This window comes from Eptesicus fuscus, chromosome 2 (assembly GCF_027574615.1).
Source record: "Eptesicus fuscus isolate TK198812 chromosome 2, DD_ASM_mEF_20220401, whole genome shotgun sequence".
Taxonomy (NCBI): domain Eukaryota; kingdom Metazoa; phylum Chordata; class Mammalia; order Chiroptera; family Vespertilionidae; genus Eptesicus; species Eptesicus fuscus.
The window spans coordinates 87,864,895-87,890,732 of NC_072474.1; the positions used below are offsets into that span (position 1 = coordinate 87,864,895).

The 25,838-nt window shown below is 44.8% G+C and overlaps 1 protein-coding gene and 1 non-coding gene across 2 annotated transcripts in view; one reads left to right on the forward strand and one right to left on the reverse strand.

Annotated features, from left to right (window-relative positions):
* Positions 1-928: 928 nt before the first annotated feature.
* Positions 929-25,838, forward strand: part of CORIN (corin, serine peptidase) — a 192,648-nt gene continuing 167,738 nt past the window's right edge. Inside the window, exons 1-2 of the mRNA XM_008140283.3 lie at positions 929-1,000; positions 24,337-24,481. Of these exons, the coding sequence (XP_008138505.3) occupies positions 929-1,000; positions 24,337-24,481 (217 nt within the window). The remainder of the gene's footprint in view (positions 1,001-24,336; positions 24,482-25,838) is intronic.
* On the reverse strand, positions 20,597-20,700 carry LOC114231073 (U6 spliceosomal RNA). Its single transcript, XR_003617052.2, has one exon. It is a non-coding gene; the product is annotated as a U6 spliceosomal RNA (small nuclear RNA).

Consider the following 25,838-nt stretch of genomic DNA (forward strand, 5'->3'; position numbering starts at 1 on the left):
TTCATTAACCTCATGAGTAATTTTGGCCATTTCCGTTAGATCTTGACTCAAGTTGGATGAAAAAAATCATTTCTAAGAAAAACGCAATGTAGTCTTTTTCTGCCAAACATTTGACAGCTGTCCGGGGCTTCAAATGAGAAACTAGTCTTTACCTTGGTCAAGACCCTTGGCTGCCTGAGGAGCCGCTGCCCAGGAAACAAAAGGGCACTGACCTTGGTCCCTGGTCCCCTGCGGGAGCTCTCGGCGGGAAATCCCAGCCAGGGCTGTGGAAGCGGCTGGGTTCTCCCTGTCCCTGCAGCCCAAGCGCAGTGTAAGGCAGCCGTGCAAAAGGAGTTTCTTCACTGAACGAAAGAGGGCAAGTTCCCATTTGTTCAATACACATGATGCTCGCCCTGGGAACGGTAACCCTTTTTAAAGACAAAGTGGGCCTTTCACTGCCAAGTGCCGATGGTTACTTTGATTTGTACTTGGCTGCGCTCTGGCTAATAGGAAAGGGTCTAGGAGGCGATAAGGAGGTTTTGGGGAGCCCAGGAGTAATTCCTTTGCTCCCAGTTACTCCGTCTCATCTTTTTCGTGCTGCCATCGCGAGGTGTGAGTTTAGGTGTGTGCAGTGGAGGGTGGGGGAGGGGGGCAGCATTTCGCTTGGCTTCCGTCTGCCCCTGAAGGGGTAACTTTTCTGAATGCGAAGAGGTGGGGTGGCGGGGGCTCTGTCATGAAGGGCTCCTATGGGTGGGACGCAGAGACGGGAATGAGGAGGGAGTGGCCCGCGGGTGGGATCTGTGGAGCAGACAAAGTGTGGGGCCTCGTCCCTTGAAGTTCAACTTGTCTCTTCCCGAGCGAGGAGCAAGGCGCCCGTAGTTCTCTCCCGGGGGCACGAAAAGGAGAGAGAAGCGACCAAGATAAGAGTGAACCGAGGAAAAAGCGAGACATGTTCTCCAAGAAGCAGTCCCCTGCCCTCGCTCCGGACGAGCGCTACTGCCGAGCCGGGGCCCCGAAGCGGGTAAGATCCACGAATCGCGCTCTGTGGGCAAACTGGTCGGTGGACCTCTCAGTCCGGATGAATTCGGGGTTAACCTCCCCTGCCGCTCGCCCCCTCCTCCCCTTCCCTTAGTTGCCACCTTCTCTCCCCACCTTTAGTGAGCTTTCCCAGCCCCGCGCTCAGCATCCTGTCCTGCAACCCGTCCCAGGGCGCACGGTCCTCTTCCCCGGGGCGCCCAGCGACCGGGACCCTCCCCGGGGCCAGGGCAGGCTTTCCTTCAGGTTCAAGTCAGGTCGGTCCGGAGACCCGCTCCCCGCTCTCCTTAGCGGAGCCATGCAGAGGCCCCCCTCCTCCCTGCGCCGTCCACACCTCTGCGGACTCGCGGGCACCTGGGGAGGATGCTGAAGGAGTGGTCGGAAGCAGCCCCTGGGGACCGGGGCTTCCTCTCTGCGCGGCGCTGCCGGCTCCCGGCCTCTGTGAGGACTGCGCAGCGGGCTTGCCTGGCCCAGAACCAAGCCTCCTGCAAGCGTGGCGCGCGTCTCGTCTTGTCCCTCTTGGAACCAGGAATGACGCCGGGTTTCCCTACAACCGGCTGGTGCCCGGAGGCCACCGGACCCTTCTGAGCGCTGGCACCTCCGAACCGGTTCCACTTGCAGGGGTGCTGGGGATCCCTGCGTCCCCCGCGCGCAAACTTTGTCTCCGGCGCACACCTGGCCAGGCACCCCGCCGCCGGTCACCGAAGGGCGCAGAGTCAGAGCGGCTCCGGGTTTGGCGAGCTCCGATTCTGCTGGCGAGAGGAAAGGTAGGAGGGAGTCGCGCCTCCATGGCCCGCACTGCCCTCAGCCGCCAGGAACCGGCTCCAACGTGCAGCTGCCCTTCTTCAGCGTTGGGAAGGTCCCTGCTGCGCCGAGTCAGCTCCGGTGACCGCTCGGTGCGGAAGGGAGTGCGGGCTGCGCAGGCGGGAGGACGGTGGTGCGCGGGATCTTGCTGGACGGACCCCAGCTCCCTGGCGGTGGCGGTGGCGGACGCCCCACGGCCGGTGCCACCCTCTGGGGCCGGCGGATGGCGGTGCAGGCGCTCTTTGCACCTTTGCACGGCAGGTAATTCCCGGGACCCAGCCCTGGGCGCGCGCGGCCTTCCCAGGGCATCTGGCCCAGCAGTTCATTAAGGGCTGCTTCCCTTCCGCGGGAAACTCCTGAAAACAGTGCTCTGCAAAGACCAGCTCGTGTATGACGACTGTGTGGCGATTCCTGTGTTCACAGAGGTAGTTTGTAGGATTTCTTGTTGTTTGTTTTTGAAATTCACTGATGGAAGCCCAGAAAGAGAGCGAAGTCAGGGTTTACTGGGGATCATTATCCACAGACAGACGTTTTAGCTGAAGGTGTTGACATTAAAGATGCTGCAAAACAGTAACTGTGGCATCATCCAGAGAGAATGAGAAGGAACAATGCATGTTTTTAAAGTTACAGAATCATTTTTTTGTCGGTGTGTTTGTGTTACTTGGTGCCTGTAGTTTTGGTTGTGCACAAGGAAGCTAAAAATCAGTCCCGGAAACCGGGTTCCTGGGGGTAGAGCAGTCAGACGAGATGTCTGCCTGGACATGTGTGAGTCTGGGCTGAGCCGCCAGGTTTTCCATGGGATCCTTCCCGCTGAGAGTCGCGCTCGAGGGTAGAGTTATTTGGGTGTAGAATCGCATAGACCTCAAAACCTCAAGATGCTGGAAAGCTTTAGTTAGGGGAGAGGGCTCTTCCCAGAAGGTTCCCTGGAGGACTGGATTACAGTTCAGTGATGACAGACTCCGCTAACCGGCCAGGAGGTTAAACAGACAAGGGTTGCTTTATTAATCTCACCAAGTATATTTCCAGGCACAGGGAAACTTTTTAAAAAGATGCGAAATTCATCACATCAAAACCTTCCTCTTGGTGCTGCAGAAATCTCCACAGCAAGAGCTCAGAAGGCATCGGTGCCTCCAGCACAAACCAGCTGTGCTTTTGTTTGGGGAGGGTCACGTCTCCACCATGGCTTCCTTTGGATTTCAGCGCTTGCCGGCTTTATGGCCCTCAGTTGCCCTTCTCCATAGCTGCGGACAAACAGGAGATTGCAGGAGAAGACCAGGCCAGGATCTCCAGAGAATTAGCCTTGCCACCCTCCGAAGCCTGCATCACAGATCTCCATACTGCTAGTGAGGACTCTGTTGATCATCTCCCTCATCTCCCTTGGAGATGTGTGGCCGACACCTCAGGGTTTCCGCATGGCTCTGCTGCTGGTGGGACGGGTGCTCCCTGATGATTAGGAAAGCTGCGATGGAGCATTTTTGCTGACTGTGTCCAAGGGAGGAAGGTTTCTTTAATGTGCCACGTCGGCCTTAGAAAGTTAGTCAGCAAGGATGCATTCATGCGTCCTGCTTGCTGCATTGTTGTTCTTGGCATTCCACTTTGTCTGCCCAGGTGGCAAAGGGGCTGGTTGGCTAAAGGATACTGACCTGTATGGAATACTGGATCCGCACTAAGCTCTCAAGAACACCTACCCCCAACCCCAACCCACTCCCCCCGCCCCAGACTTACCTGTTCCTCACAATCTACTCAGACAGGTGCACACAGGTATACACACACTTTTGTGTTTAGAGTGTTCAGAGAGGGTGGGAATGGAGGAAATCACAAGAGTGAGAAAGGTGCCATAGGTGAGGTGCCTTGGTGGAGAGCATGGATTTTGGTGTCAAAGCCTAATCCAAATCTCTGAGAAGAGACTTTGACACTGAGCAAGTCAAATACTCTTGCTGAGCTTTGATCTCCTTATCCAGCCAATGGGGGTGATACTACTGACTATCGCTAAGGACACTGAGAGGACTAAGGAAATACTTACGTCCCAGAAACACTGTGTTTAACCGTTGTACATTCTGTGAAGGCTCCCTGACCTGTTAGTAATTATGGAGCCGTCTCATCCCAGACGCAGGGAGTCTCCCGGGCCTTTCTCCTCAGCCAGCCTTCTGCGACTCTAAAGCTGTGCTGTCCAATAGCCTAGCTGCTCGGCGCAGGCGGTTACTGAACTTAATCACAATTAAATCAAATTAAAAATCCGGTTCTTCAGCCTCACCAGTCACACGCCAAGTGCTCAGTAACCACGTGGACCCGTGGTTACTGCGTTAGGTGTAGACAGAGCGTCTCTGCTGGGAATGTCCTCTCAGAACTTGTCTTTCACTCAAGCAGTCATTTCACAGGACTCTCAGGTGAAAAAAGTTTTCTTAGCCAACACCTCCCTTTGCTTCTCTTACACATGCCAGGGCATTTGTTGAATGTTAAATGGCTAGCTTCATTTGTACATCAGCCAGCAAATGCGTATGAGACATAAAACCCTTGGGAAGTCTCCCCTCACCTTGATGATTTTTGCTAACGTATGGTTCGTTCCCCTTCATGATGAGCTCTGTGGCTGGTGGTTTTCCTGCTTTTCGAGCAGACACACTGATATAATAGAGGGAGAATTTATCTTCCCCATTTACCCTCGCATGTTGTATCGTTTTTCATAGGAACGACAATACTACAATACGAGGCTCAATGTTTGGATCAGATTCTACTGAGAGTGTAGAGTTTCTTCTAAACTAATTAGATTCGAAACCAATTCTCTCCCTAGGACCCCTTCCTGAACTCATCACCATTTGACAGACTGTATATGTTACTTCTCACCTTTGGTTATTTTCTGTCTCCTCCTACTCTAAGGTATGAACTCCGAGGAGGCAGAGGTTTTTCTGTGTTTGTTCATTGCTGGAGGAGTGTCTGGCACATGGTTGGTACCTATTAACAATGTGTGTGAATGGATGACTGTGCAGAAGTATATTTGTAACTAGCTAAGAAAGGTAACTGCTGGATTAGCTTCCTAGGGCTGCTGCAACAAGTTACCACACACTGGGTGGCTTAAACAGCAGGAATTTATTTGCTCACAGTTTTGTAGGCTGCAAGTCCAAAATCAAGTTCCTTGGCGTGGGAAGAATCCTCCCTCCCCTCCTTTTAGCTTCCGGTGCTTGCTAGAAATCCGTGGCTTTCCTTAGCTTGTAGCTGCATCACTCCGCTCTCTGCCTTCTTAGTCATGCATCCTTCTTCCTGCCCCACGTGTTCCTTCTCGTTATAAAGACACCAGTCATATGGCACCTAGGGCTCACCCTGATCCGCTGTGACCTCACCCTAACAAACTACAAAGGCAAAGACTCTGTTTCCAAGTCAGGTCACATGTGACGTGAATTTTGGGGACACTATGGAAGCCAGCCCAGATGCATAGATCCTTTCCCTGTCTCCATTCCTTACCCCCTAGGGGTTTATTCTGTTCCTGGGACTTCGCTAAATGTACTCGAGAGCAAGTACAGTCCATACGGCTTGTTATTTTTACAGACAGTCACCGAGCAGGTTGGCAGATTATGTGTGCTTTCCTCGTGGGTGTGGCGTGCAGGGGATGCTCACCTTTGGGTGCTGCATCCGTTGCCTGTCCTGAGCCTGTCACTGTCTCCCGTCCCAGCTCCTCTCTCTTTGCTCAGAAAGAGCCACTGCTGTCCCAGAGCCCTGGCTCTTCTGTCTGCCTGACCCCGAGCATTCTGCAGCCCTGTTTGCTCAGCGCAGAGCTCAGCGGAGGGTGCCCAGGAATTCTGTTTGCCTCTCAGCCAAAGGCTGGCAGTTACCCCATCCGCTCACCCGATGGCCGCTGTTTGAATATTCTCCTCCGGTACATGTCTACGTGTCCACACCATCAGAGTGGATGGTGACAAGCACAGTGCCAACGTGTGATAGGACCAGAGGACCCAGGTGGCCCTGCAGGGGATCCATCGTGTCCTCCCGTATCAGTGCTGAAACTGCCAGCACTCAAGAGAAGCCAGCGATGCCCTAACCGGTTTGGCTCAGTGGATAGAGCGTCAGCCTGCGGACTGAAGGGTCCCAGGTTCGATTCCGGTCCAGGGCATGTACCTTGGTTGCGGGCACATCCCCAGTAGGAGGTGTGCAGGAGGCAGCTGATCGATGTTTCTCTCTCATCGATGTTTCTAACTCTCTATCCCTCTCCCTTCCTCTCTGTAAAAAAATCAATAAAATATATTTAGAAAAAAATAAAAAAGAGAAGCCAGTGAGCCAACAGGCTGGCTTAGCAGGAGGGCAGACAGCACAGGGGTGAGTTGGGAAGACCATTTTGGTGCCACTAGTTTGTGCTTATCCCAGGGCCCCTTCAAACCTTTAGGCTGCCAGCCCTGTTTCCAGCACTGGGCAGAGTTTTGAAGAAAAGTCCTTGTGCAGCTATGGAAGTAAAGGATGTCAGTCTGTCCAAACCCATGAAGGTCATGCTGCTAAGTGTCATCGCAGATAGCACCCGGAAATCTTTTTTTTTTTAAATATATTTCATTGATTTTTTACAGAAAGGAAGGGAGAGGGATAGAGAGTTAGAAACATCGATGAGAGAGAAACATCAATCAGCTGCCTCCTGTACACCCCCTACTGGGGATGTGCCCGCAACCAAGGTACATGCCCTTGACCGGAATCGAACCCGGGACCCCTCAGTCCACAGGCCGACGCTCTATCCACTGAGCCAAACCAGTCAGGGTGTTCCCTGGAAATCTTAATCTGGGGCACTGTGTCAGGAGTGAGGGGAGGGGGAGGCCTGTTGCAGTAGTAAGCGCCACTGGCCTGCCATTCTACTCAGTGCCCTGCAGTGAGGGCAAGAGAAGAGAAGGGAATCTGCTGATACTCTCAGAACCCGGGTGCCTTTTTACATGTTTGTTTGTTTATTTATTTATTTTAACCCTCACCCGAGGATATTTTCCCATTGATTTTTTTAGAGAGAGTGGAAGAGAGAGGGAAAGACAGAGAAATATCGATGTGAGAGCAACACATCAATTGGTTTCCTCCTGCGCGTGCTCCGACCAGGGCCCCGGGCCGTGGAGGAACCTGCAACTGAGGCATGTGCCCTTGACCGGAATTGAACCCAGGACCCTTTGGTCTGCAGGCTGACACTCTATCCACTGAGCCAACTGGCTAGGGCCCAGGTGCCTTTTATCCGTATCCATCCTGCAGGCCTCCGTGTCATCCTGTGTGTAAGGATCATGCCTCTTTGTCCTCTAGCCTCAGGCCAGGTAGTTAATCTGGTGCTCCACTGATGAACCTGATCCGTCTTTGGAAAAACTGACCGTGTGGGATGTACTGACAGAAGCTATATTGGTCTCCAGTGTGGCACTTTCCTAAGCGTTTTCAAGGATTATCGCGCCCGTGCCTGATTTTCACCCTGGCGTGCCTGTTTCAGAGCCTCATCCTGCAAGAGAGATGCCACTCTCTCTAGTGTGGTTTGGAAATCAAGGCTGAATGGTTTTACTTAATATTTCTCTGTGATCCTTTAAAACAATTTGGTCCAGCCCTAACCGGTTTGGCTCAGTGAATAGAGCGTCAGCCTGCAGACTGAAGGGTCCCAGGTTCGATTCCAGTCAAGGGCATGTACCTGGGTTGCGGGCACATCCCCAGTGGGGAGTGTGCAGGAGGCAGCTGATGGATGTTTCTAACTCTCTATCCCTCTCCCTTCCTCTCTGTGAAAAATCAATAAAATATATATATTTAAAAAAACCCCACAATTTGGTCCAAGTTCAACAACATCAGAAACGGGAGTTCTAGTCTGTATCTGATGCTAAATTGCCATGAGACTTCACAGACAGCAGTTAACCCTTTTGCTCCCGGTTTCTGTGTAAAATGGGGGTGGTTGGACTAGACACCCTCCCAGGGCCTTCCCAGATCTGAAATCTGAATGTGGTAGAGAAAAGTACACTTTCACTTTCCTTTCCCCCCTCCCCTGCCAACAGTTGGGCAGTGCTGCCTGGGTAGGGGCATCCTCGCGGACCTTAGTTTGCTTCCTTCTTCCTGGGTCTTTGCTAATCCTTCTTACAGCCACTCTCAGCCAAACTGCCTGTTCAACCCCAAGGAAGACTGATCAGAGGAAAGCTGACCACCAGAGCCAGGCTTGTCTGGGGTGTCTTCTCTGGGTGTAAGTCAGAGCTGAGCATTTTCCCCGGGCATGCACCTGGGGGTGGGGGGTAGTGGTGGACAGGCAGTCCCTGGTGTTGGGGGCCTTCCAGCAAGTGGCCTAGAGTCAAGCGGGGAGCCAGGCACGCCTCTGGTGCAGCTGAGCAGGAGTTTGATGCAAGATAAAACCTTCCTTAAATAGCCAGGCAGGACATAGCTCCTCTGCAGTCAAAGTTGAAAAATAATGAAAATGTGTTCAGAGTAGTCAAGGGACAGAATTTTCAGGTCAAGAGGGAGAATTCTGGGATCTCTGAAATTTGGGAAGATTGAAGGGAAAACAACAACAACAAAACTCTCAGGAAATGGAGTGAACCTGACTAAATCATTAACTCCACGCCAGGAAAATCCTCAAGGCAGCCCGGGGTGCCAGAGGCTCGGACTCTTGTTCATCACGAATTAGTTGGGCTCATTTCTTTCAGGCTCAGCTTCCTTCTCTGAAGAATGGGGGCAATATCCCTTTCACAGGGTTGTGATCAAGGATTTAGTGAGATAATGCTTTATGAAGGTGCTTTGTAAGAACACGAGTTGCTGGATAAATGTGTGAGCTTTGCTTTTTAAAAAAATTTTTTGATTGATCTCAGAGAGGAAGGGAGAGGGAAGGAGAGATAGAAACATCAATGATGAGAGAGAATCATTGATCCACTGCCTCTTGCCATGCCCCCTACTGGGGACTGAGTTCACAGCCCGGGCATGTGCCCTGACTGGGAATCAAACTGTGACCTCCTGGTTTATAGGTTGATGCTTAACCATTGAGTCTCTCAGATTGGGCTTGGGCTTTGCTTTTTTTTTTTTTTTTAATCTAGCGAAGAATTTCATTTTTTTCACATCCCTAATGTAATAATATGTAATAATATCCCTCTTGATTTGAAATCTCAGTTGCTCTCCCTAGAGAAGGTTGAAAGAACAGAGGTTGCTTTCAAAGTCTAGACTCCCTTATAAGCATGAGTAAGACAAAAATAAAACAATTGAAATTTAACACCACCCTGCTTCCCTTTTGGTCTCTAGTATCACCGTCCAACAGAAATAATGTCAGCCACATGTGTAACTTAAAGCTCTCTGGTAGCTACATTTGAAAAGCAAAAAGAAACAGATGAGTGTGATTTTAATAATTTAATTCAACATATCTAACATTTTATAATTTTAACATGAAATGAATATGAACATTATTAGTGAAATATTTTACTTTCCTTTTTCTCATGCTCAGTCTTTACATTCCAATACTCGTACAGCATGATCCAGTTCAGATGAGTCACATTGCAAGTACTCAATAATCACCATGGCTTGTGTCTACCATAGAACAAGGTATAGAGTCACAAGGCATGTGGCAGTTTGAATAATGTCCCCCCCCCATGCCTCCCCCCCCAATATATCCATGTCCTAATCCCCAGGGCCTGTAAATGCCACCTTACATGGCAAAGGGACTTTGCACATGTGGCTAGTTAAGGATTTGAGATGGGAGATTACCCTGGATGATCTGCGAGGGCCTGATGTAATCACAATGTCCTCATAAGAGGGAGGCAGGCGGGCCGGAGTCAGAGGAGAAGGCAATGAGATGGTGGATGCAGAGATGGGAGAGATGTGCTTTGAAGAGGCAGGGTGGGCCATCAGCCAAGGCATGCAGACAGGCCGTCACTGGAAGCTGAAAAAGGCCAGGAAAAGATCCTCCCCTCGGAGCCTGCAGAAGGAAGCAGCCCTGACCACACCTTGACTCTAGCCTAGTGACACAGATTGCCGATTTCTCACCTCCAGAATTACAAGAGAATATAAATTCGTGTTGTAAGCCACGGTGGCAATTTGTTATAGCAGCCACGGGAAACTAATACATTACTAATACTCTAGTAGTACCATCACTTTCAAGTCCCTTTTGAGAAGGCGTGCCCTGGGCCACATGGTAGGCAGTTACAGTGGCTTCCTGGCGGCGTGGCTGAGGGCACCCATGTACAGTTGGCCATCCTAGGGCTGGGGTGCACTGCCGCCCTCCTCTCTGGGCGCCAGCGGCTGTTCCTTACTCGGACTCCACTGAAGGCTGTGATGGCAAAAACTGTGTCTTATCACTAACCTTGAGGGTGAACAGGGGCGAAAGGTTTTTACCATTAGGGTACACACACAGGGGTAAGAAATGGCTTAAAAAGTCACTGGCTCTCTTTACTATCTATCTGCTCAATGTTTTTGTAAATCTAAAAATATGCTAAATATAATGTCTCTTAATTCAAAAAGGTACTGCCATGTGTGTTTGGTAGGGACAAACTTAAACTCATACCTTTATCTATGAATGTTAGTGAATGTGTGGTTAGACCAGTAATTCTCGAAGTGTAATGTGTGTGAGAATCACCTGGAGAGCCTGGCACACCGAGGATTGCTGGGCCCACAGCCAGAGTGTCTAACCTGTAGGTCCGAGTGGGGCCCAAGCATTTGCATTTCTAACCAGTTCCAGGTGATGCTGATGCAGAGGGCAGGCAGGCAGGCAGGTAGGCAGGGAGGGCCCCTCCGAACACCAGGCCTGCAGGAGGGACCCGCAGGCCTGGCCTCCACCCGTGCAGGGGAAGACCCCCAGGCCTCTGTTCCCTTCCGCACCAGGGCACTGAGTCCCCTTCCAACAATAAGCTCTGCAGTGGTTGCTAAGGGACTTCAGACGCAGCACCACTCCTCTCGCTGGGCTCTGTTTTGTGTCTCCCACCCTGAGGTCTAAAGTAGATGACAATCCGGAGATCCCCACGTCTCAGCTAAAAATACCGCGTTTGTCACAGGCCAGCTGACTGCTCAGGTTTCCCAGCTGGAGTGCATCCCCCAGCCCTGGGGCTGCCCCAGTGGAAAGTCAATCAGCAGAAAATACCTGGTTAAAAATAGCCCTGGGGAGGCCCCTCAAAGCTCTCGGCCCAGCTGCCCACTAGCGGGGACCAATTCTGGGTGTGGGGTGGAGGTGGGAGGATGATGCTGGGAATGGCTGAAGGACTGCCTGGTGTGGCCAGTTTCATTCCCTAGAAGCGTTAGGGCAAACTGGAGAGACCAGCTCCCTCCATCCTCCTGGTCTTTACGTTTACCAGTATTCAGTTTAAAATCTAGACTTGGTAACTGTAGTCCTAACCTGGCCTAGGGTGATTTTCATTCTGCCTCCTTCTGCATAACAATAATGCTGAGCTTCCCGACCTTTCACCTCTAAACAGGTGAGCCTTGCTGAACGTGGCCTTGGTGGGCAAGTGCAGGGGCCCCTAGGAAGGAAGGAACTGCCCAGAGGACTGGAGGAGCTGACTCCTGTGGTCGGGTCTGGGCCACGTTGGGACAACCTCAGCTCGCCTGCTTGATCCCTGCTGATAGCACCTGCAGTTTTGTCTGTATTGTTCTAACTCTATCAGCTCATGTCAATATGAGGAACAAAAATGCTCTCTATATTCCCGACTAGCAAGATTCTCCAATCATTTCATGTCAGAAACTCCGAAAATCGGGCAACTGTCTCCCCTCCTTCTTTGAAGAGAGCTTTGGTGAGAAGAAGACACTTCTGTTTAAAATGTTCCAGTTCCAGTTGACATTCAATATTATGTTAGTTTTAGGTGTACAACATAGTAATAAGCCATTTTTTTAGCTTTGGAAGTGCCCCCTGGTGAGTCTAGCACCCACCGGACACCATATGGAGTTATGACAATATTATTGACCGTATTCCCCATGCTGTACTTTACATCGCCGTGACCCAGAAAAACGATTTCTTCTCCTTGATGAAAGTCAACAAAACCCATGGGATAAATACTTTAATCTAATAAATACTTTGATTTAGTATTTTAAAAAATTTTTAAACGCAGACTTTTCTTTAAAAATGTTTGTTGTTCTGCCTGGCTGGCATGGCCCAATGGTTGAGCACCAGCCTATGAACCAGGAGGTCATGGTTGGATTCCCGGGGTCAGGGCATATGCTGGGTTGTGGGCCGATCAATGATTCTCTCTCATCATTGATGTTTCTCTCTTTCTCTTTCTCCCTCTCCCTTCCTCTCTTAAATAAATTAAAAAATATATATTTTAAAAAATCAACCAATGAATGCATGAATAAGTAGAACAGCAAACTGATGTTTTTCTCTCTATTGCTCTCTCTCTCTTCCTCCCTCTTTCTCCCTCTCCCCGCCTCTCTCTCTAAAATAAGTTTTTAAAAAAAGTATTCAAGAAGGCTGAAGGATCCAGATCTTGTGATTTTATTCCTCTTTTATGTTATAAGTGAGAAAAGAGTGAAAAAAGGAACAACACCAATTGCTTTCTATAGACTTCATATCTTCGTTTGCATTTTCCTATTCCTTGCCTGTTGGTGAACAGCTGGGTCCTGAATTTGTTCTGTGGGAGCAGCAAGGCAGACTCTCAAGGTCCCCAGAAGGGCAGCACAGTGGCTGAGACCCCACAAGTGGGGATGCCCTAAGGTGGAGGGCCAGAGCCTGAGCAGGTGGAGGAAGGGGTGGATGGGTGCGTGAACCAGGGTGGGATGTGAGCGCTCCCTCAAGGTGACCATGGCGCCCTCACAGCCGAGGGTGCTGGGACAGTGAGAGATGTGTTACAGGCTGGGACTGATGGAATAATTGCACATATTAACAATAAGCCAGGTTTCTTACTGTTGGGAAAACAAACAGTTAAAGAAAGGTAGAACACTATATCTAGAACCCTATGATATGGGATTGGAATTGGAGATATGAGTGTAAGTGTATATGTTTCAACATATAAAGGTAAATATAGAACTGAGGGGGGTAAAGGGGCATAAGAAGTACTAACCTCCAGTTATTAGAAAATAAGTCATGGAGATATTATGTACGGTAGAGGGAAAATAATATTATCATAGTAACTTTATATGGTGACAAATATTTACTAGACTTATCGTAAGGAATATAAATATCAAATTACTATCTTATATAACCGGAACTTGTATAATATTGTATGTCAACTATACTTTAGTTTTAAATAAATGTGTGTAAAAATAGCCTGCCCTGTGAGTACCAAGGAACACCCAGATCTTGGTTTTAAATACCATTTTCTACAAAAAGGAACCAGAATCCTTAGAGAAATGGCTGATGGCAAGAATGAGGCAAGGAAAGTCCAACATGAGTCCAAAACCTCCTGTTCCAGAAAGCAGGGAACGGCCCAGAGAACAATGGGTGTGTGTTAAAAAGACAGTAGCCAGCTTGAATTAAATCTCACTAGCCGAATGGAGGACCATTTGACCATCAAAATAAATAATGATAGGAACAGATTATAAGCCATTAGATAAAATAGGAAATCATGCATAAGTCAAAAAATAACTGAAAGTTATTTACATAATTTCAATATCTCACCAGAAATTACTTATTGATGACATGGCTGAGGAGAGGAGAACAATATCACAGGGAGACCTGGCAGACACTGTCTTTACCATATGATTAATATGATTATCATTCGTAAAGGAACAAATTAAGAGGATGCAGGGAGAAGAATGTCGTGTCACCTTTGTGATATTTCTGCTAAAGATGTCTGAATTTAAGCCTAAATCACAGCTAAGGAACATTCTGCAAAATAACTGGCCTGTAATTTACAGAGGGTCAAAGTCATGGAAGTTTAAGGAAGACTGAAGGAAACCAAGGACACATGGACATGTGGCCCTAAGTTAGACCCTTTTGGTACAAGGGGTATTATTAGGACTATTAGCACAACTTGAATGGGTTCTGAGAACTAGATGGTAGCAGTGAATCAGTGTAATTTCCTGTGGTTTTGTAGGATAATGTCCTTGTTTGTAGGAAACACCCAATAACTTTTTTTTTTTTTTCAGAGTGATAGGGCATCTGGTTAGCAATTCACTATCAAATGGTTCAGATAAAAGGTTCTTTACACTGTACTTCCAACTTTTCTATATGTGGTTGTTTCAAAATTTTTTTAGAGGGAAAAAGTAAATACATTTCATTTGAAAATTTCAAGAGATTTAAAAAACTTTATATTTGTGTCTACACTAAGATAAACTATGTGTAATCATTGCAACTATTTTTAAAGTTAAATTTATTGGAGTAACATTGGTTAATAACGTTATATAAATTTTAGCTGTACAACTTTATAATACGACATCTGTATAGTCTATTCTGTGCTCACCGTCTGAAGCCTGGTCTCCTGTCACCATATATTTAACCCCTCTTACTCTCCTCCTCCCCCACGACCCTGCCCCTCTGGTAACCACCATCTGTATCTATGAGTTTGTGGGGTTTTTTTGTTGTTTGTTTGTTTGGAAACCTTTTTTTGAAAGCAGTAAATAAGTTAGTGTACCATTAATAAACAATTTAGTCTTACATTCCAAAAGAGAATTTTTTCTAATTTCTTCAATTAAAGACAGGATTATTTATAGTCACTTAATTCACAATCATAATTTTTAACTGTATTTTCTTTGGAAGGTATAAAAGTCAATACATCAAGAATAGGCAATTATTAAACATTTAAAGACATCTTTTTCATTAGTTTAGTCTGTCTTAATTTGGATCTAGAGGTTCGCCTTTTCATAAATTAGATACATCCATAATATTACACATATTTTAAAACATTTATCATTTATATGTTTGGTTTTGTCTTAAAATGCAGACAACTTTAGCACTGGTAAGAAACTCAAGAGAATTGACACATGTTATTCTTTGCGAAATACTGTATTATGATTTTTAAAATATTTTAGGACTTGGGAATACTAACTGTGGAAAGATGTCAAAAACAAAATTAAAAAATATGATGGATGGACCAATGAGGTTTATACTCTCAAAAGCCGCCTTTTCATCAGTAGCTTCTTATCATTTTAGGAAATGTTATGCAGTTCTTAATACTTTGGGCTCCCTAATCATAAATATTAAACATTCAGAACAGTTTATATTATAAATGTGTGTTAACGTTATAAACACTTGAAACCATCAGTGGAAAGAAGCTGGGAAGGTAAATTATTTAATTATTGCTGAAATAATTCTAGTAATTCAATTTTGAGTGTTTATAAGAAATATTCATTACTATTTCTTGTCACTGAAGTATTTTCAGCATTAGGCTGCTTCCTGTTGTAGGTTTTAATAAAGAAGTCGAATTCAGTTTTCTATGTTCATTTTGACATTACCACAAATTATTTACCTTGTACGTACCACATAGCACTTACCACAATAACAATTAAATGACTATTTGTATAACTATTTATTCTCTTTCTCCTCTGATAGACTGTTGTTCCGTGAATATTATGTTCAGTATCTGCTCGTCATAGCTGTCCAGTCTTGAAGGTGTGCTTCCCTAATTGTCCTTGCATTGAACTGCCTATCTGAAGCTTTAAGGAGCCAACTTTCCAGTAACTTCTCCCATCCTAGCCTCCTTGGGGGAAGTTAATTCATAGGTTCTTTGAGATCTTACCCTTCCTCCTCTGTTCTAATATCTCCCCTTTTCTAGTAGCTTCTTTAAGAGTATTGGTCTTGGATACAACTCTTTACCATTCTGTACCCAGTATAGTGAAATATATGAAGCAGAGTGAAATATATGATGAATGTTAAGTTTGCTTTTGCTCTGGGTGTTCACAAAGAAATTGCTGCTCCATCCAAGACATAAAATCCTTACTTGTACGTTTTTTACTGCAGGATTCCTTTCAGCAGGTAGGTTCAGTAGGTTAAATGTTTTCAACATCTGTTTATGTTTTACTTTGCATTGAAATGCCTGAAATGGATTGTTGTAGAGCATAAAATCCATTTTGTCTTGTATGCAGTCCCTGATTATTTTCAGCTGTAGAAAGTCAATATTTTCGTTCTTGACTCACTTTGTCAATCTGTTTCAATTTTTAAAAGTCACAACATGTCCATTGTTATTGGGTCAGTGAGTCAATTAGGTCTCCAAGATTTGCACAAATTCAGCAGCTTCCTTAGAGCCACATGAAAAATAGTTTTGGCTTCATTTGGCAATCTGTTAGGCTCCTCTGGATTTTGCCATAGCTCCCTTAGAAATGTTGTAACTTATAATCAGGATGTGAAATTTAAAACGCTTTTATGAATAAATCTCAAATATTTAATTTCCGGAGGCATGAATAACCCAACCCTCCTTTTTTCCCCCTCCCTGTAGCCTTCATTGTTTCCCAAAAAATATACTGAAAAATAATTACTTCTAAGACTGTCCAATATATGCAGAAAGAATTCTGATATTATATCTGCATGAAAATAAATCTTTTATTACATTAAGACTTATGTGTGCCATAAAATGGTAAGGTTGACATGTTTGAGATTGGGGGCAAAGTCATCTCAAAACAGGATGTTGGGCCCAGTCAGGGTGGCTCAGTGGTTGAGTGTTGACCTATGTACCAGGAGGTCATGGTTTGATTCCCTGTCAAGGCATATGCCTGGGTTGTAGGCTTCATCCCCAGTAGGGGACATGTAGGAGGCATCAGATCAATGATTCTCTCTCATCATTGATGTTTCTATCTCTCTCTCCCTCTCCTTTCCTCTCTGAAATAAATAAAAATATATTTTTAAAAAAGTTAATTGGGAAAAAAAGTTAATTGGAAAAAACCCCCACATAGGATGCCAGGTCCTAGCTACCTCGTGTAGGTAGGGAGTTGCCTGTGTTTCTTTTCAAATCATCTGTGACTGTCACAGAAATATGACCTTCCCACCTTGCTCTGCGAGAAACAGGGTTTACCTTAGAAGGTTCTCCTGTTGCCTCTGAAGACATCTCCTCACTTGAGTAAAGATTATAGCTTTCCATCAGGGAGATTGAGTTGAGCAAACTCCATTTTATGCATGGGAGAGAAATCGGGACTTAGAGCTTTCAGAACTTGAAAGGAACATTGCTATTACTGTTTTTCACTTTTCCTTTGCTTTAACAATTTTTTTTTTGAGGGGGAGGGAATATTTGTGGTCAGAGCAAGACATGCATTTTCTATCCCTTATGTGCAGATATGGAAACATGGTTAGGACAGGGTGGTGACTTTATAAGGTCTCCTAGATTTCAGTGGTGGAGATGACATGGTTCAGGCTGCCTCTGAAACATTCCAATCTCTTCTCTCATATTTCAGACTTTAGCTAAACAATGCTACCCTCAAATCAGAAAGGCTGAAGTGATCCTGAGTATTGGATTATTATCTCGTCTCCTCAAAGGGAAAGTATTTTGTCGGTATTTAGTCTCCATGTTGAACACCCATTCTGGGATATATGGCTGTGAAACTCAGGGGACAACTATCTGGTGTTGTTATTATGTTGATTTTCAAAGGAGAATGTGGGCAGGGTTGGCTTGTGGAACCATGCGTTCTGGTGTGAATTGGGTAATTTCATTTTGAGAGAGTGCAGGAGTTATTTGAACTTTGTATGCTTCAATTAAATGCCAGAAAATGGATGAAAAGACTTACTGAAAACCAGATGCTTGTTCTTCATGCCTCTTGGGACATCAAAAACAAGCAGCACAACAGAAGACATTTGGGTCTGGCAGAGTTCACTCACAGATGAGTTTGGAGGCATTTTGCTTATTGGGAGAGCGGGAGAATTGTGGAGTATTGATAGATACCTGATTTGAGAAGTGTCTAAATCACTGGTCTCTTATTCAATAAATTTACCTTTATTTCACGTAAAGCACTCTCACAGTTTATTGAGCACAGAGAGAAAAACATCTAGTACTAGAAGATTTCCTTCTTATGTAAGAAGGTAACAATTGGCTCATTTTTGCTCAGTGGGCAAAACAATTCAGATCTCATTTTGGATTGATGGTTAGGTAAGACAATGTTCTGAGGTAAATATTTCTTAGAGAGTGTAGTCTTAGTGTCTGCAGGTTAAGGTTTTTAACATATAATTTTGAAATGTAAGCTCTACAAAGAAATTGAAAGAATACCAGCACAGATGGGCCATTTCTAAAATTGTTCAACTGTAGTGAGGTGGTGATCTTCTATTCTGCCATGTCTGACTTGAGAAGAGTTGCAGAAGCATGAAGACTCTGGAAAAAGTCTATTTCTTACCCTCAAAAGAGCACTTATATTGAGGGATGGTATATATATATATACACACACACACACATACATACACATATATAATATATATATATACACACACACATACATTTTATTGAATTCAGAGAAGAAGGGAGGAGAGAGAGAGAAACATCAATGATGAGAGAGAATCATTGATTGGCTGCCTCCAACATGTGTCCTGACCACGAATTGAACCGTAACCTCCTAGTTCATAGGTCAGTGCTCAACCACTGAGCCACCACAGCCAGGCTGTCTGGGAAATTTTTTCAAAAATCTTAATTGTTGGAAGTATCACATATGCCCCCTTTTTCTTCCCATTTACCCCTTATAGCCTGCCCTGCCCCCCACCCCAGGCCTCCACCACTCTATTGTCTGTGTCCATGGGTTAAGCATATATGCATACAAGTTCTTTTCTGACCACTGGTACATTTACATGAGAAAGGAATAAATTATTTCTCATTAAATCACTATTGATATGCATATATTCTATCACTTGCAGGTGAAGCAATTTTAACTGAACTATGGCTTTTATAATTTTCTACTTTGGATCATGGTGATGCTTGCACATACTAAAATTACTGAACTGTAATCTCAAGAGGTAAAAAAATAAAAAATAAAAATCCATTTTAATTCAATCATTAAAAACTATATCATATGCCCAGAACATTATTTTTATCCCTTAGGCAATTAACCAGTGCCTTGTATAGAGTGGGATCAGAAAAAATATATATATGCTTAAGTAAATCAATGACTCACTATTAAAGGCCAGCAAAATTTCATAAGAGAAATTCGGGATTTTTGATATATTTACTTTTTTTTTTTTTTTTTTTAATATTAGCCTTTCTATTTGTTCCTTATCAATATCTCTCCTGGAACTCTCTAACCTCCTGATTTAGTCTGAACTCTGGGATATATTCACATTTGATGGAAGGGAGGAAAAAACATTGAAAGTTTTCTTTAAACACAATAATGTTGGCTTTTCGTGACAAGTAATGTAACTCAAGTTTGTTTACTTTTTACCAGAATTAACAGCAACTCAGTGTGGCCAGACTAGATTATCTCCTGCTAATGAGAAGTTCAGTGCCTTTGTGTCTTCAATCAGGATAAATTCAGAGGAAAAAATTTACAACTTGGTAAATTACAATTTAGCAATTTTCAGTTACATCCTAGACAGGGATCTTCACTGACAAAGTCAACCTTTTCACCTTAACTGAGCCTACCTGTCTTTTTGCATCTATGATAACATACCCTTGAAATGTCTGAGTAACTTGTAACTTCCCTTTTTCTGGACCCCTTGGGGCACAACCGATTGTGCCTGGGCACCAGAACAGAACAGATACCACAAATTACTTCATTATTATCATGTTAATTGTTCCTGCACCCACCTATGTATGTGTCTATCATTTTACTCTTTATCCAATCCCAGGGGATCCCCCCACCCCGCCCCTTTGCTTTCTCCCCCCTCTCTAGTCTATCACCAATGGATTTCATGTAACCCATCTATGTCCCTTCCTTTGATTGCAATGTGCAAACATAGACGTAACCCGCCATTCTCCAGAGCATTATCTCAATCACTGAGGTTCTGCGTCCGGGCATTTGTCGACAGTTTGGCTCAAATAAACTCACAAAAATTCTTTACAGGGTTGAATGTCTTTATGTTAACATTACGAAGCAAACAATAAAAAGTAAGGTTGGTGGAAAGGCTGGCAATATCTGCACTAGGTCATCTTGCAGTCCCTTTAGAGACCCCACCTTTTCTATGTACTTCAGCAACCTCCCATCTGGTTTCCCCATATCCTCACATGCCCCCTTCCAACCTCTAGCTGCACCCCAGGTGTTCTTTTCAAAATGCTCATTTGGATATATCACCTTCAGCTTAAAACCCTCCAGGGACTTAAGAGACAAAGACCAATATCCTTAATAGTATAGAAGGCAGACTTCAATGGGCATGTGACTCACGTGGGGCCTGAGGTTCTGCAATCCTTACCAGCTACTAGGGATACTGATGCTGGTAGTCAGGACCGCCCTTGGAGGAGCAGGATCTGGAGATCCGTCTAGGCCTGCCCTGCCTGTACCAGACTCATTGCTCCCATTGCTTTGCATGCCTGCCACCTGCTCTACACGCCTGCCACCTGGCTCTTTCCAGGTCCTTATAAGTATTCTCTGCCTGGGAGGACCTCCCTCCAACTCCCCACCTGCTGAAGTCATGCCCTTTTAACATCAGCTCAATAACAAGGGTTGAGGAGGTTGTAGAAAAAAGGGAACCCTCATGGACTGCTGGTGGGAATGTAGACTGGTACAACCACTATAGAAAGCAGTCTGGTGATATCCCTTTTGCTGGGTCCTTGGTGGTAGTTGTGTAAAAAGTCATCCCATGTAAAAATCCATGTGGAACAGGTGGTGGTTTCCAATTTGATTCCTATGTTTGAGGTGTTGTGCAGAGCCCAACAGATGCACACATCCCATTAGTAAGTAATCGTGGTTAAGCATGACATGAAAGTATTTTTAAATTTTAATTTATGTCTAGTATTTTTTCAACTGGCTACTAAGTTTTTAGGATACAAATATATATAAAATTGTTGAACTAAACTACTTAATAAATGGAACTGTTAGTCATTTCTTTCTTTTTTTGTTTGTTTTAAATAGGGAACACTTCACGAATTTGCATGTCATCCTTGCACAGGGGCCATGCTAATCTTTGTATCGTTCCAATTTTAGTATATGTGCTGCCGAAGTGAGTACATTAGTCATTTCTCTAAAATAAACGTTCTTATTGATTTTAGAGAGAGAGAAAGGGAGAGGGAGAGAGAGAAACATTGAGCCTGTAGTGGAGGCATTGTGCCCGGACCTGGAATCAAACCAGCGACCTCTTACTGCATGGGATGACACTGAACCAACTGAGCCACAGAGGCCAGTCCTGTGGGGCATTTCTTTTGGTCTAGGACTACTGAAACCATTACCTGGATGCTGAGAGTGCTGTGTACCAAGAATGTCTGAGGATCGCTCTTTAAGGGGGTTAATAGAGTTACCAGGCTACTTACTTTCATGTTCACATAGGTGGTATTTAAAAAATGTTGTCTGTAATAAAAACCACAATTTACTGTTTGAAACACATAATTTTCTGACTAACTTCAAAGCTCATAATGGTGAAAGTGAGTGTGGCATTGAGCTAAGAGTGGTTTTTTTCTGAGCGGCATGCAAGGGTAGTTTCTTTCCCAGGTTCTTGTCCAGGTGGGTCCGAAGAATGAAGCCACGGACAAAAGGTGGTAGATGAAAAGGTGGAAATTTATTGGAACAAGTACAGACTCCCACAGAGGGAGGGGGTCCCAAAGGGGGGAGCCCCCTAAGCCCCTTTTCCTAAGGTTTATAAAGGCTGCAGTTCTTTGTTTCTTGGTGCTGCCTTCCAATTGGTAGAATATCATCTTCAAAGTGTAAAACCCACGTGGTGCCCCCTCTGTTGCTCCCCCTTCAGTGGTAGAATTCTCTGTCTCCTGTGAAAACCTGTTTTCCTCTTTCTCCCATTTGTCGGCATTGCTCTGTCCTCTGTGAGAGTTTGTTTCCTTTTTCTCCCCATACCCTGTGGCTTGTCCCTGTCTTCTGCGAATGGATGCCTTCCTCCCCCGTTATCCTGCGGCACCTCCTGTTCTCTGTGAATGTGAGCCTTTTGGCAGCTCCAAACCTTCACCTATGCATTCCTCCCCTATGGACCCCCTAATTCCTACAACTCCCTAAACCTGCCTATTTTACCCCTAAAACTCCTTTCAGTAGTCCCATAAGAACTGATTTTATTATATTTTAGTATATTTTCCCTGAAAGGAAAAGATTTTTACTTTTCTACCTAATACATTTTCTTCTCCAAGTGTTTTTGGATGATTCAGGAATAGTCTTTGTAAGGTGTATATTATTTTAAAAAAGAGGCAGTATTTGCATAATTATGTACAGAGTAATTTTTGTCCAGGTGCTTTAACCCACTCATTTATTCAGCAGGTAATAATTTATTCCTGACCGTGTTCAGGTGCTGTTCTAGATACTGGGCTACCCTCATGAGAAAAGGGTAATATTTATACATAGAGAGAGATACAGCTGAGTTGGTATTATTTATGCTGTGATTATGCTTTTACAGGAGCAAGAATAAATGTGTACTTTCTAATCTTATAAGTATTTGTTGGTTATTATAGTTTGTAGTTCATGTTGCAGTAGTATTTCAGTTGGAATATCCCTGAAACTTGCGTTTCCCTTTTTTTTCTACTGATTTAACACACATAGTCTTGATAAAATTTGTATTCTATTTTGAAGATTATTTTATGTTTGAACCTTTGTGAAGCAACCATGTTTTACAGCAAAAATTAGGCAGTTTTGTCTGTCAACTGCCACCTAAACAGTAATATCAGGTTTCATTATGGGCCCTAATGAAGATTTACAAAGGTCTGGAGCTCAGAGGAAAGGTCTCTGTTTGCTATTTAAAAATGTAAGTCACATGTATAGGGCTGGTGACTGATGCCATGTGTGTGGGTGACATTGTGGGGAGAAAGTGAGATAAGAGCTTACAGAAAGAGGAGGAATGACCAGAGAAGTAGGAGAAAGAGAAGTCAGAGGAAGAGAGTGCTTGAGGAAGATGGGAGTGGCTGACTGAGAATCTCTCAGATGACTCTGAGATGTCATTACAATGAGGTCTGGGAAATGTCATTTGGATGTAGCAACATGGAGGTCATTGGGAACCACAGCAAAAGCTGTTTTGGTACAATTGACAGAAGTGGGTGCCAAATTGTAGTGGTCGCAAGAGTAAACAGCAAGTGAGGAAATGTGGACAATAAATACTAATCCTTTGAGCGTTTTGCATGACAAAGAAGGAGAGAGATAGTGGCTGAAATGGGATACAGGCTTGAGGACGGATTAAAAAAACAACAACACAACAGCTGGAAGAGACCTCAGCATGGTAAAAAGTGCATGGCAGTGTTACAGGAGAGAGAGAGAGAGAGAGAGAGAGAGAGAGAGAGAGAGAGAGAGAGAGAGAGAGATGCGGTTAAGCACTAGGCACTGGAAATATATGGCATAACTTGAAAGGAAGTTTGGGACTCAAGAGAGATTCAGGAGGCGGTTACACAGAGGTTGTAGTTCAAGCTCTGAAACTGTCAGAGGAGAACATGCAGGAGAGTCCGAAGTCCAAGAGAGAATCGCGAGAAACACCGTCATCAAGGGAGTAACTCCTAGTGAGTTATTCAAGTCACTTCTAATTCCACCTCAGACCCTGTTGAAAAAGTCACTGCATGAAGCTAGCCATGTGCAATAAACGAGTTTCCAGACATCGTTTCTGGCAAGAGATTGAGCTAAGCAAAGTTTAAAGCATTTGAAGACGAGAAGTTTATGTGAAGCATCACTGTGGCACCTCATCATCCTCTCGCAAGTGGACAGGCCGCAGGGTCAGTGTGGACAGCGGGAGGTGTCCGGAGGGATCGTAAGTGTTCCACTGGACCACGGGACGGGCTCTCTGATTGTTCAACTTGTCACTAAACACGCCGTCAGTAATATTAAAACTTGCTGAAGTATTAATGGCTGAAAACTTACTTTATCCAGATTCATGCAGATTTGGGTTAGGACTAATGAGCCTCACAACAACGAAGTCTGGAGAATGTCTTGTCTACACCTACTCACCAATGTCTTATCACTGTACGAGGCAGTCTTTGCTTATAGCTCTGGGCCAACGTGAGTTCTTGCCATAGTTATTTATGGCCCTTTGGAATAATACCGAATTGGCAAATGTGTTTTTTAAAAAAATCAAGATGTGATATCATTAAAAGTTCATGCACTTCTGAAAAACATTTTGGAAATAAATGATTTGCTCTGCCCTGAATGCGGTTGTGCCGTTATGTGTTCATTTATTAGCGTGATTCGGTGACTAAACCTCATTTCATGTCCTAAAGTACACACAGCAAAATCTTTTAGGAATGCTGCTGCTTTGAATGGATGGTGGCTGTGCTCTATAATTTCATGCCATGTACTGAGTTGCTTTGTAATAAAAGCTGTTTTGGTACAATTGACAGAAGTGGGTGCCAAATTGTAGTGGTCACAAGCCATGTTTCATATTTCTCTCTCTCTCTTTTTTTTTTACTAGAATTATCACCTTTATATTCATTTATACATATATATGTATGTATATATATTTCAGAGAGGAAGGTAGAGGGAAAGAGAGATAGAAACCTCAATGATGAGAGAGAATCATTGATTGGCTGCCTCCTGTATGCCCCCTACTGGGGATCAAGCCTGCAACCTGGGCATGTGCCCTTGACTGGAATTGAACCCAGGACCCTTCAGTCCACAGACCAACACTCCATCCACTGAGCCAAACCAACTAGGGCTCATATTTCTCTTTTGCTTTAGGTCTTGGGAGCTGAGGAAGATGCCGTGGGTGATGGCTGCTCTCAGCAGCTGACAACTGCTAATGTTCTCCGCTTCCTACTGCTGGTCCTGGTTCCATGTATCTGCGCTCTCATTGTCCTGCTGGTCATCCTGCTTTCCTTTGTTGGTGAGTGCTGTCGTTATTAAAATGAAGTCAAAATTAAAATTAGCATGATTTATAAGAGTGATTTCTACTTAGTACTTATATAAACTAAAATAACAACTCAATAAGAGGGTTAGCTGTTGACTAACTTAGGTAAATCTGCAGTTTTAAATCCACTATACTCACTCTCCTAATTATTATTAACTAGTGGCCTGGTGCACAAAATTCATGCACATTAAAATGGAATTAATTAGAGGAAATATTTTAATATTGCTATTTGCCCTTTCTCTATAATAGAAGTGTCAGAGATGAAAGAAAATTACTAAAATATATATGAAAATCTTCCTCCTGTCAGAGTCTGGGGGGTGCCCCAGAGTCAAGTCCCCACCTACCCGTGCGTGCCTTGAAATTGCGTGAGACCCACACCTGGCCGGCCCCACCCCCATTGGGCGAGCTCCAGACCCGGCTGGCCCCACCCCCATCAAGCCCCGCTGGGTGGAGGGCACAGCTTCAGATCCCCCAGCCTGGCGCCTGGGCGGGGGGTGCAGGCTGAGGTCCCCCGTCAAGCCCCGCCAAGCAGGGGGCATGCCTTGAGGTCCCCCATCAAGCCCTGCCAGGCAGGGGTCACGGCCTGAGGCCCTCTGTCGAGCCCCGCTGAGCAGGCAGGGGGCGCAGCCTCAGGTCCCCCGCCTTGGCCCAGTACCATGCAGCCTCAGGTCCCTGCTGATTGTTCGTTATGGGAACCCTGCCTCCAATGTGGGCACAGCCATCTTGTGTTATGGGAACCTAGCCTCCACTGTGTGTGCCGCCATCTTGTGACAGCGTGAAGGTCAATTTGCATATCACCTCTTTATTATATAGGCTATTAATTAATGGATTAATTAATTCAATGCATTTAAGGAGTGATTACTAGGTAGAAGAAACTTTGAAAGTCCCTGAGAACTCAAGGATGTTTAAATTAGTCCTTCTTTCTCAGGAACTCACAGTTGAGAGGAAGAAATGATTGTCACACTAGGCAACACATGTTGATGATAGAGGTATATACAAGGTGCTTTTGGGGACAGTCACAAGGCTTCATGGGGCATTAACATTTTAACTTTTGGAATAAAAATAGAAATTCAGGTTAGAAGGCAGTAGTACATGGGTCACATTTGGCTGAGAAAAAAGCAAGGGTAAAAGTATAACCCATGAAAGATGCTGATGGACTTGGGAAACAGGGTGAAATTTTGGTAGGAAATGCAGCTAGATTGATGGATAAAGTGCAAATGACATAAAATCTTACATGCTGTCCTAAGGAATATGGGCTTTAGCACCTAGGTCATTGGTTTTCAAAATCTATTCCATAGAACCAAGGTTCTGAGAAAAAGACTCAAGGATTACA